General features: G+C 45.7%; 1 protein-coding gene across 3 annotated transcripts in view; it reads right to left on the bottom strand.

Annotated features, from left to right (window-relative positions):
- Positions 1–11,854: 11,854 nt before the first annotated feature.
- Positions 11,855–12,832, bottom strand: part of LMNB1 (lamin B1) — a 59,178-nt gene continuing 58,200 nt past the window's right edge. For all 3 annotated transcript variants that reach the window (XM_055301636.1, XM_055301637.1, XM_055301638.1), the window contains exon 11: positions 11,855–12,537. In XM_055301636.1, coding sequence (XP_055157611.1) covers positions 12,496–12,537 — 42 coding nt within the window. In that variant the 3' untranslated portion in view covers positions 11,855–12,495. The remainder of the gene's footprint in view (positions 12,538–12,832) is intronic.

A 12,832-nucleotide genomic window follows, 5' to 3' on the forward strand; every position in this document is an offset into this window, starting at 1 on the left:
ACCCACAGATCAATCTCAACATTGCAAAAAAAAATAAAACAAGATGAAATCCAAGAGGGAGACAAACCATAAGAGACTCTTAATCGTAGGAAGCAAACTGAGGGTCACTGGAGGGGAGGGGCGTCAGGGGATAGGGTAACTGGGTGATGGGCATTTAAGGACGGCACCGGATGAGCACTGGGTGTTATATCGACTGATGAATAACTGAACTCTGCCCCTGAAACCAATAATGTATATGTTAATTAATTGAATTTAAAAAAAATAAAATGATGCCATCCCAAAATAAGAGAGAAAGAAAATGCCTCACACACTTCCTGATGGGATGCAATAGGAAATACAGAAACAACCATGAGATGTTCTTGCAAAATCAGCAAACCTGAATCTGATCAAGTCCTGCTATCAGGGTTTACAGGAATGAGAAGGATAAAAAAATTGTTAAATACTACCAACAGCAGGGTTTCTCAACAGCACCACTATTGACACTTTGGGCCAAATTATTTAGAAGGCTTATAACATTTATATGTAATACACACACACACACACACACACATATATGTAACATCTATGTGGACTGTGTTTAGATCCTGATTCAGAAAACCAAAGGTAAGGGAAAAATAACATCATGAAATATGGAATGTGAACACTGGATATTTGATCTCTCTCTTTGTTTTTTTTTAAGATTTTTAGTTATTCATGAGAGACACAGAGAGAAAGGCAGACACAGGCAGAGGGAGAAGCAGGCTCCCCATGGGGAGCCTGATGTGGGACTCGATCCTGGGGACTCCAAGATCACACCCTGAGCCAAAGGCAGACGCTCAACTGCTGAGCCACCCAGGCGTCCCAGAAGAAATTGTTTTAGCTATGATAACAGAATTATGGTTCTGTTTATAAAAAGTCCCTGTTTCTTGGAGATACATTTTGAAAGAATTATGAAGTTAAGTAGTATCTGGGATTCGCAAGATCAGTGCAGGGAACACAGTGGACGCACAGGTAGCCAGGATCAGCTGCGCGGGGATGGCCACGTCTGCCCTGAGCAGGGCTTCCCCAGCCTCGGACTAGCAAAGGTCCTTCGGACGTCCCTGCGGGCCGGCGGAGGGGCCACATCCTCTGTGGTCTGTCCCAAGGGGGGACAAAGAGGATGTGCCTTGTGCCCCGGGGTGTGACAGAGACTTGCCACCCAAAGGACAAAATGACAAAGTCTTGTACATCAAACCTCTCAAAGGTCCAAAATGAATTAAGAACACCTAGACACAGGTACATGAGTGGCGAGTCGGTCAAACATCCGATAACTCTTAGTTTTGTCTCAGGTCATGATCTCAGGGTTGTGAGATCAAGCCCCATATCGGGCTCTATGCTCAGCATGGAATCTGCTTGAGGATCTTTCTCCCTCTCCCTTTGCCCCTCCTCCTAACTCGTGCCCTCTCTCTAAAATAAATTTTAAAAATCTTAAAAAAAAAAAAAAAGAACACCTAGACAGAGAACTAAAACTGGATTTTTCTTAGAGGAAAACCTAGCAATTTAAGAAGTTATTCTGAACCAGAAGATACACACACACATGTGCATGCATGCACATTCAAAAATTCCTCTCACACACACAGCAATTAAAAATGCTGTGTGTGTGAGAGTCTGGGAACGGGATGCCTGGGTGGCTCAGTCATTGAGCATCTGCCTTTGGGTCAGGTCATGATCCTGGGGTCCTAGAATTGAGTCCCACATCAGGCTTCCCATGGGGAGCCTCCTTCTCCCTCTGCCTGTGTCTCTGCCTCTCTGTCTCTCATGAATAAATAAATAAAATCTAAAACAAAATTGTTTTAAAAAAAAATCTGGGGATAATGCAGCTCCTTTCGTGGTCAAAAGGTGAAATCCTCTGAAACTCCATCGTCCCCCTGCCCTCTCCCACACTTGCAAAGACATCTCAATGTGGCTACGACCGGCATCATTCCAGAAAGATGAGTCTAGAACAAGGCTGCCTGAGGAGGAAACCAAGACCCAGGCAGCAGGTGTGAGAATCAACAGTGGACTGACAGAGGGAGGATTCGGGGAAAAAGTGGCCACATGCCCCATGGGGGCCTGGGGATCAGAGATACGATACGAAGAGGACACCCCTATGTCCACAACCTCCTGGTGACTCTTCTGAACACAACAGGGGTCGTGCACCCCCAGATGGGGACAATCTGCCATTCAAACAAGTCATTCAATGCGAAGCACCCATGTGCATGTGACCTGCTCCGCCCAGCACTACTTGCCACCAAGCAGGCCTCTCCACACAAAGCCTTCTGGAATCCCATCAGTCTCCGGGTTCCCTGGCAGAAACAGCATCAGTGAACATGAACTGGTCTCAGCTGAAACCACCCAAAGCCATTCGCATGGGGTCAGCCTGCCAAGCCTGCGGACACAGCACCCCGAGCTGCTTAGGAAGAGCAAGGCGCCCTGCGCCCCACCCCCGGTAAGTGAGGCCTCCTCTCCTTCCTGTAACCTAGGGTGCGCGTGCCAACGATGACAACAGCACCCCAACGGCCTTGCTTTATTTCATAATCCAGCGTTTGCCAACCTCCACCCAGCATTCTCGCAAAGAGTTGCCAAAGACCCACGGGTGACTTCTAGCCACCTGGGTGGGGAGCGGGGAGGGGATGCCGTGCTGATGGGTCACATGTTGCATTAGCATGCCAGGGCTTCGCCTGGGGACACTTCAATCCCCTTTCCCAGCTGAAGGCTTACGCTGTTCTTTATTTAAATGAAAACCTGCAATCAACCGCAGCCAACATCAGGGCCCAGAGAGCCGTCATCTCCGCCCCACGATCAAGCACCGCAGGCCATGTGCCCTGGGAGAGCCCGGACAGAGAAGGCAGGCCGGCTGGCACGAGCCAACGATGTTCTCAGAATTTGGGTCTCGATGGAAAACTCAGAAGCAATTGCCAAACATGCTCCAGAAATCCTCTCCATGTGCCATTTGAGCCCTGAGCACGAGACATCTTGACTGCCGCTGTCATCTTTGGTTTTAAGCAATCACGGGCAAAGGTGTCCACGTGGCCGAACTGTCACAAGTACTGACACAGTTCACAATGTCTCCTTCTGAGACACGGAGAGGGACCACACAGGGGGGCGGCACCTCCCCACGGTGGAGACCAAGCCCCAGCACGAGATGTTTAAATGATTTGGAACAAATCAGTACAGTGGGGACCACTGCAGGGAAGAGCTGACATGTGTCTAAAATGGAAAAATCCGAGTGCACTTCCCAGAGCTTCTAACTGGGAAGTTGTCGTCCCACCTCATAGAATACTCCATTTTCAGAGGCACCTGGGCGGCTCAGTCGTTGAGCGTCTGCCTTCAGCTCAGGGTGTGGTCCCAGGGTCCTGGGATCAAGCCCCGCATTGGGCTCTCCGTGGGGAGCCTGCTTCTCCCTCTGCGTGTGTCTCTGCCTCTCTCTCTCTCATGAATAAATATTTTTAAAACACTCAATTTTCAGAGGAAGAAAAGCAGATGTTACTATTCCTCAAGCCTGACGCTGCTTTCACATACAAGTCTTCACCGGGGTGTAGGGTGGCAATGAGGGTGGGGGATGATCCCCTCTCATGTGTGGGTTTCTCTACGTGGGGGACACACAGAGCCTAGCTCTGGGCAGCTTTAAACCCCAAAACTCCAAATCTCCAGGTGCTTCCAGATTCCAGCCCATATCCTATCAGAGCCAGCAGAGCCAAGTCCCAGAAAGCCGGTGGGGTTCTGAATGCTGCTCAGCGGGCGGGGTGAGGTACCTGCCAGACCTCGGCATGCTCTCCTTCCATGGAAACTGGCTGAGACCAGAATTAGGTGCCTGTGATTTCAAGCAGAAGACCATCAGGGAGACCAGGGAGACAGGTCAGGCTGCAGGCCCCTGGGGATCGGACCACTCTTCTGCCTCCACCTGCAGGGCGCTCTGGGCTGGCAATCGGACTGACCCAGGGCTGGAGTGAAATGGCCCTTTGAGACCACCTGACGTCCCCCAGCTAATACTATGAAATGTGGTGGCCACAGTTCCAATAAACTCCAATAATCCCACTAGGAAGTGAAAGAATTTGAACGCAGTGAAAAACACCCATCGTGACTGTGATGTTTTGTGCAGCTGAGTTCTTCCAAGGTAAGAACTAGTCTTTGAAACTCAGCTTCTGAGTAGATACAACTTCCTAATAGACATTTCCCAGAGGAGACAAGTTGCCCCAAAGCCTGCTGTGTGATCTTGCCCCACAGCTGTGGATTTATGGACCTGTGTGACTATTTGGTTGAAGCCCACGCAGACCTGCAGTCTTCATCAGCGTCAGGACGAGACTGCTCCATTCAACGCGGTCTTTCCGGGGCCTAGCGCACAGCATGGCACTCAGTAAGCACTCAAGAAACATCTGTTGAATTACTTTTTTTTTTTTTAATTTTTAAAAAAGATTTTGTTTTTATTTATTTCAGAGAAAGCATGAGCGGGGGTAGGGGAAGAGGGAGACGCAGATTCCCCACTGAGCAAGGAGCCTGATGCGGGGCTCAATCCCAGGACCCCAGGATCACACACTGAGCCGAAGGCAGATGCTTAACCAACTAAGCCACCTAGGCATCCCTGAATTAATATTTATTCTTAAGGGACTCCTGGGTGGCTCAGTGGTTAAGCATCTGCCTTCAGCTTAGGGTGTGATCCTGGGATCGAGGCCCACATCAGGTTCCCTGCAGGGAGCCTGGTTCTCCCTTTGCCTGTGTGTCTTTCATGAATAAATAAAATCTTCTTAAAAATTAAAAAACAATTTATTCATGAAATGAGTAAAATGTGGTGCTTCCAGCATTCTCAGTGGCTTTCCTTGCTTAATCACTCAGCTGACCGGGAGAAATGTTAAACTCTGACCAGCACTATTCTTACGTGTAGACTTCCAACATTAAGAGCAGCAGATGGCCCTGCTGTCTCATAAAGAAAATCTCACCCTACATCCCAATACCCTAGTCAAAAATTCTGGGGGCACCTGGGTGTCCCAGTCGGTTAAGCATCCAACTCTTGATTTCAGCTAAGGTCATGATCTCATAGGTTGTGGGATCAAGCTCTGCCTTGGGCTCTGCGCTCAGTGTGGAGTCTGCTTGACTCCATCTCCCTCTGCTCCCTGGTCTCCTCTCTCTCAAATAAATCTCTAAAAAAAAAAAAAGAAAGAAAAAAAAATTCTGAATCATTAGTTTTAAATTACTATGTATTTATTTAGACCTGATATCTTGGTGTGATCTTTCTAGATGATCTGATTTAATTCTCCCGTCAACACTCTGTAATGAGACCTCTGGTCTTGGGGTACAGATAAGGAAATGGAGAAGCAGGAACTCACCACACTTAGAGTCCCTGACTGCTGCTGTCTCCAGGGGTTCCTGGTCACAAAAATAGTTCAGAGGTGAAATCAAAGCTCCCTCTTCTATCCGCAGCCTGCCTGGGGAGAAGGCCCCTCCGTGTGGAAGTACAAACTTGGAACATGACCCTGAACGACACTTGGCATGTCTCACAGAATGGCTAATTCTCTATCATTTAAAAAACCAAAAACAATTTTTTTTACCTCCTTTCTTATCAGAGCTGAATCACCAGTTCCAATAATTCCTGTTATTCATAGCCAGCCCCCACCGCCCACTACGAAGATTGGGGGTACTTGTATTCACCCCGGGACACTGGCCAGTTCCTAGCTACTTTATAAACATGTTGCTTCACTGAGGCCGAGCCTGCTTTAAACAAATTGCTGAGTCTCCATCACCTCTGTTTAGCTTACCTAATGGTGACTGTTCCCCAGAGGAGACGTTTGCATCCCAACACTTCATTACCTCCCTGATGTCAGGAAAAATGCATCCTGAAGCAGAGCTGGCTCCAGGAAGGGTGTGCACAGGGCTGCGGCCTGCTCTTCTGGGCGGGTGTGGGGGGGACACCGCATGGAGGGGGTCAGCCGCAGGAGCCAGGCTGTGAGAAGCAGGCTCCTTGTCACCCCTAGCCCCTGACTAAGCTACCGCTTCCCCAGTTGAGGAGCACAAGTTGGCTCACCTACATAAAGGCATTTTCTCAACAGCATCTTGCAGACAGTATTTATCACACTCGCCAGTAATTTGAGGACATTCGAAACAAGAGATATGAAACAGGGATTTGGGGATTATCTGACAGTTGGAATTGTTCCCATTCATTCTTGACAATGCACAGCACCGTTTCCTATGTCAATTTTTTTCTGACAGCTGTCGAGGGTAAAACTGGCGGAGCTGTCAGACGCACACCTGGGTGAATGGGGCACACTCCCCCGAAAACAGTTGGATTTCCCACCTCGGTATCTCAGGCAGTGCTGGGCAAAACCAAACCCCCCGGGGCATGGTCGCTGAAGGAATGAGTGCGTGAATAAATGACCTAACCGCTGGGCTCCTAAGCCCCCCTGCAACACAAAGGTACCCCTTAACCCAGTGCAGTACCGCAAGCTTTCAGTAAGGTGACCTCCAACTGGCAGCACCGCATCTCCAGAAGCCTGTGCCTGCCGCTTTCTCTTAGCTGGGTCCCCCAAATCCCCCAGGTGCCTGACATGGCCGGGGGCACCACTTCAGGATCCTGCAGGAACCTCTGGCAGGAGACTACCTGAGTCACCCAAACACCCCATCAGCCCAAGCCCTTCCTTCTCCACAAAGGGACCCCTCCCCGATCTGCAGACAGGAGCCCTGTTCCCAGGGCCCACAGCTGCAGCCCTGGGGCCACCAATGATTCGCAGCAGGCACTTAATGAATTATTTTCAGCTTATTCTAAGTTTCAAATTTCCAGTTTTTCTCTCAGCAGGACAAAGACTTAAAAGAAATGGGTAAGGGGATCCCAGGGTGGCTCAGCAGTTTGGCACCTGCCTTTGGCCCAGAGCACGATCCTGGAATCCCAGGATCCAGTCCCACGTAGAGCTCCCGGCATGGAGACTGCTTCTCTCTCCTCCTGTGTCTCTGCCTCTATCATTAAAAAATTAATTAATTAATTAATTAATTAATTAAAAAAAAAGAAATGGGTAAGTGGGAAAATGAGTAAGAGAATTTGGGCCCCACAAAGAGCCTGGGTTCAGCTCCCTCTTGACACGGGCAGGGAAGACGGCCTAACAGAGTGGGAAGCTGGCTGGGTCGTCACAGTCCCAGGCTCTAGTAGAGGACGTCCTGGCCGTCAGTGGCTAACTCAAAAATAACATTTGGTGAAGGGTGGTGGAGCTGGGAGTCTCCGTGGCTCCAATGCAATGCAGGCGGGAAAAGGAGGGAAAAAGAAGACAAAGGTTCTGGGACTCAGAGCTGGGGAAATGAGGCAACGAACGAGTCCTCTGAAGACCACTCTCAGCCACTAGGCTAGAAAGTCAGCTTCTGCCAATGAGACCTACTTGGCAAGGGTCACCACTGTCCCTCTGGTGACACACTCTAGCTAACGCTGGGAGCTAAAGGTAGGTCGTAGCACAGGCCGATATGGAAGGCAGCTAGAGAAACACTCCCGTGCATTCAATGAAGTAGACCATTTGAAAAGAATTACCCATATTCTGTCACAAACACAGAGGAAATGGGGTACCTGCATGACTTGGTGACTAAGCATCTACCTTCGGCTCAGGGTGTGATCCTGGGATCCTGGGATCGAGTCCATGTTGGGCTCCCTGCAGGGAGCCTGCTTCTCCCTCTGCCTGTGTCTCTTGTGAATAAATTAATAAAATCTTTAAAAAAATGAAAAACTGAGGAAAAAAGAATCCTGGTGAAGGGTTCTCTTCGATATCACAGCTCTGCAAGGAGGTCTATCCCCCACTTCAATCCCTTGGGACACATGGAAAAAATCCAGAGGTTGGTAGAGGTTGCGGTACCCGAGAGGACAAGGGCATTCGCCGTGGGCTGAGTGCACCATGAAAGAAAGGATAAAAGGCAGTGAGGAGTTTCTTACTCAAAATCAAAGAAATCAATGCCAACAATATGAAAGTGGTATAAAAAAAAATGCAAAGAAATCTTTGGGACCCCCAGACCAGGGCCCAGTTGAAGCAGTACACAGCTCAAGGAAGGATGATAAGTACTCAAACGGAACAAGAGCTACATTTCTCTAAGAGCAAACTTGGAGGGCGTTTAAACTGAATTCCAACCCAGACTGGTGGAAGCAGCGCTCACGTAGTAAGCCTGGTGAAAATGCGCTTCATCGTTGTAATTAAGCTACTGAACAGGCTGTCTCCTTAATATGAGGTGCATTTTTGCCTCTGGAGAGAAGTCAGCAGAAGACAGGATTTACTGGCTGTTAAAAGTGAAGGCAAATATGCGGGGGCGGGGGCGGGGTAGGGTAGATTAGGCGCCTGCCTCCAGGGCAAACTGGCTACTGGTCAAACTCTCCGTTCCCCTCTGCCCTTGTCCTGCCCGACCCTCCAGAACAGCAGCGCGTGTCCACTCCCTGTACTGTTCCCCACCGATTAACAATTCCTCCCGTTTGGCATGTTGATGTGAAACTCTCTTCGCAACACCTTGAAATACAACTTCTGTGAGCTGTACATGTATCTTGCCTCAATATTTTCCTTGTTGCCATCGGTTTGGTTCTGAGTGTCTCATTAGTAAGACAGGCGAGACGGCAAAACACAGAATGCTAAACATTGCATCCTTCTGTGCCTTTTTTTTTTTCCTGGAAGGAGAGGGAAGGAGTCTTCCTGATTTCAGAATTCTTGGTTTTCCCAGGTATCTATCACAGAAATACCAGAACCATTTCAAGTCATTCTCCTCTGGTGGTATCTCCTAAAATTCGTTTCCATGCTGCTCCTTCACGCAACAGAACTAAAAAGATCTGCATTTTGTTCAGAAGCCAGTGATTCAGAAGCAGGGGTTATTTAAAGATCCTTTTCAATTTCCTATTTTGTTTTAACATGTGATTTGGCCAAGAAAAGAGAGGGCATTCAAAGAACTTTCTTTGTAATTTAAGATTTCATGAAAGGGATGATGGGTGAGAAGTTGAAACCAGAAGGAACATGATTTATAATAATCATCTCTCTTAAAATACACACACATACACATATGCAAATAAGTATGCATATGTTTATAGTGATGTGTGATGAGGAAAAAAACCGATGAGGACCCCTTCTTTCACTGCAAAATTGGTAAACTGTAACTAAATCTTTGTTAGCCAAGCTTAAAATAAGAACCAAAAAGTGCCCAGATATAAAGTGACAAGAATTCAGTGTGTGAAAGAGAAGCCTTATGGGCGAAGGTCGGGGGAGAAAACACGGCTCCAACTCCATTTAAGGGCAGGACCCATAAAGGATGCGGCTGCAAAAGGCTCAGAACCGTCAAGTGCTCCCACCTCCCACCCCACTACAGAAGCCCAACTGCCCAGGACAAAGGCAAACTTCTGATTTGGGACTGGGAGCAGCAGGTACTTGTGAGAAACCAAGAAGACCCACACACTAGCATCTAACTATTTTTCACCACCACAAGATGAGAAACAGCAACACAGGTCTAATCCACTATAATCACTGTATAGTTGGCACAGGAAACCCCCAAATTACTCTGTACAGTAGGGGCACAAACCACTCACAAAATAAACAACCCTTGCTGAAGAGAAATTCTCAATCCTAAAAACCCCAGGACAAAGCAAACCATGAATTTTTTTCTGCAGCTAACAGAAAAATTAGGATCTCCGCAAGAACTCAGGAAAATCAATGAGATACCATAAAATAAGTGTGATTAAAATGACTCTTTAAAAGGAAGAAGAGTTGAAAAAAGGGACAAATTTGAAAATGAATCAAGGATAATTCCAGAAATGGAAAAGTCAGTCAATGAAATTATAAACTCAATGAGCAAAATAAAAAAATTAAGGCTGAAAACAGAATTAGTGAGACAAATATACAAAAGTTAATGAGAATACAACACAGCGAAATCTAAAACATATGAAAGAAAAGAGGTTCAGTACAAATCTAAAAGAAAACACCACAGGGAAGAACAGCAAACAGGAATAAGGTAATACTCAACAAAATAAGAACACCCCAAAGTTTCTTAATGAAGAACACAGAGAGGAGAGACCTACACACAAGAGGAATTTTAAAAAAAAAAAAATCTGGGCGGCTCAGGTGTCTCAGTCGTTTAGCGCCGCCTTCAGCTCAGGGCCTGATCCTGGAGACCATGGATGAGTCCCACATCAGGCTCCCTATAGAGAGCCTGCTTCTCTCCTTCTGCCTGTGTCTCTCAATATATAACTAAAATCTTAAAAAAAAAAAAAAATCCCTGTCTTAGGGGCGCCTGGGTGGCTCAGTTGGTTAAGCATCTGACTCTTGATCTCAGCTCAGGTCTTGGGCTCAGGGTTTTGAGTTCAAGACCCACACTGGGCTCCAAGCTGGAGATAGCACCTACTTAAAAAAAAAAAATCCCTGTCTAAATAGTGGTGAAACCAGAACACCAAAGACAAAATGAAGACGAAATTTCATACTTATAAAAGAGTTCAATAATCCCAAAACATAGCCCTAAGCTCCATGAATGTGGAGATACAGTGAATACGCTCTCACCCTCTGCCTCTCACATTCGGTGGAACAGGCCCAAGTGCTGCTCGCTTTCAGAAAACCTCAACTTAGTCTGAACTTTTTCAGACTGAGAAAGCCCTACAGTCTCCTGCTTGTGACACATCCAGAGACACCAAGCCATGTGTCAACAGGGTCCTGGACCTTCACTCCATACCACTAGATGTACATCTCTGTCACTACAGTATATACCACGCTTCTGTATTACAGCCAATTCTTTCTAATGTCTAACTACTCCAAGTGTTGATTTCTATAACCTAATTCACCCAGCAATAAAGTACCTCCAGTGTATTTTGATGACAAGAACCCCATCTTGTGGCAAACTTTTTCAAAGCCAAGACTAGCCGTACACTGCAGCACCATTCTCATTCTGAAGATAAATCTGCGTTGAGAAGTTATCATCTTATCTGCTTCACCAGACACAGTATCTTACCCGGCATTTATCTTGTGTCTGTGATGGCACCAAAGGAGGCAGTAAATCTGCAGAGCACAGTAATTCTGAGACTTTGTGAGTTATTTTCAAGTGAAAGCTGATCGTCTTTGTGAAGCTTACTGCAGGAATATTTTAAGAGAAAACCAAATACTGACTCTGGGCTGGCTTCTGAAATTTATCATCTGTCTGTTCTAGCAACGGTCCAGATATTCCACTTTCTACAAGATGAATACACTGAGCTAAAGCAATCACAAGACAAAAATGCCCCAAACCTCTGACAAGTGACACCCTAATTACCACCTAACACAACAGTGCCACCCTGTACAGCAATACACCTACCTAGGTCACAGCACTCACACCTTAAGCCTTTACTCAGTACCTTTACTCAGTAGCTTTTGTCCTATTTTACAAGACAGTAAAACTAGATTGTAGGTTCCATCTTCTTCCTTTAAAAGGAATGTCTTCGGACAACCCCTGCCCCATTCGGCTTTCCTATTTAAAGAGATTTTGAGAAGGTCTTATTGTTAATAAGATAAAAAATATATAGCATTGAACACAGTGCCTGGCTCTAGAACATTAGCAATTATTACTGCTTCTATTATTGTTACTAGTTATTAATGACAGCAGAAGGCTGGAAAGCGGGGGGAGACACCACAACAGTTTATGTTAATCTTCCTCTTTATCAAAACTTAAAGAAACATCTGGCATGAACAAGAAGCCAAATTATTTTTACAAAAAGCAAAACTAAAACAATATTTTTGTTTTCCCACACACACAAAATCGGGCTTTTAAAGGTAAAAAAAAAAAAAAGACATTAATATTAAAACAGCGTTTATTTGTTAATGTAACATAGGAAATTAAAGCAAGTTACACTATCTTTAAAAACACAGCTAATGCATTTTAAGAGAAACCCATCCCTCCCACCCCCAACCCCAGCCCCACATGAATTAAGAATCTAAGAGAAGAAATAACCATAAAACAAAGTTTTGTGGAATCCTTCATCCAAGAGTGCTTACATGATGATTAGGTTAATATTGCCTTCTTACAAAATTTCTCTTTTCTATTAAAAAAAATTTTTGTAGCCTTGATTGTTTATTACAAAAAAATTCAGTACAAAAGTTGTATATATTGAAAAATGCCCCCCTCACAGCACCGTTATATATATAGCAGAGAGTAATCAAGAGCAGACTGCTGGTCTAGATGGAGCAATCTGCAGATTATACCCAGACACACAGTGGTTCATTCACCCGCCCGTCCCCTCCTCCTAAGAACTTAAAAAAACACACACATACAAAAAAATGTCAAAAAATTTGAGGAACCCTTTCCAAACAGTACACAGTTAGTTCAGTGTCAATAATTCACATCTTGCAACCAAGTGTATGGATATGGTTTCTTTTACAAAACTTTCAGTGTCAAAAAAGGAAATTAAGGCCATCAGATTCGCAGCTTAAAAATTCACATAAAGGAAATACAAAAATACTCTGTGCTTCTGAGAAGGCTCTGCACTGCACGTTGGTAAGGATTACCATGCTTCTTTATTTGAGGAAGACGGTTGACTGGAGAGGTTTACATAATTGCACAGCTTCTATTGGATGCTCTTGGGGTTCCCTGATGAGGAAAAGTAGGAAGAAAAATCAGTGCTAAGGAAGTAGATGACAGTTACTTCAAACTATGGCAGAGACTGGATAAATCCATATTACCTGACTTCAAATAAACCCTTAACTATTCCTCTTTTGCCCTTTTTAACCTTCTCTTACAGACATCTTCCAATAAATTCCATAACACTGATCATGAATGAACTCCAGCTGCACATTCAGATCTGGAGGAGCTTAAAAAAAAATTCTGATCTAGGTCCCTAGATCAACTCAGTGAGAATTTGTCATTTAAATGGGGAAACATATCT

Source organism: Nyctereutes procyonoides, unplaced genomic scaffold (assembly GCF_905146905.1).
Source record: "Nyctereutes procyonoides isolate TBG_1078 unplaced genomic scaffold, NYPRO_anot_genome, whole genome shotgun sequence".
NCBI classification, from domain to species: Eukaryota; Metazoa; Chordata; class Mammalia; order Carnivora; family Canidae; genus Nyctereutes; species Nyctereutes procyonoides.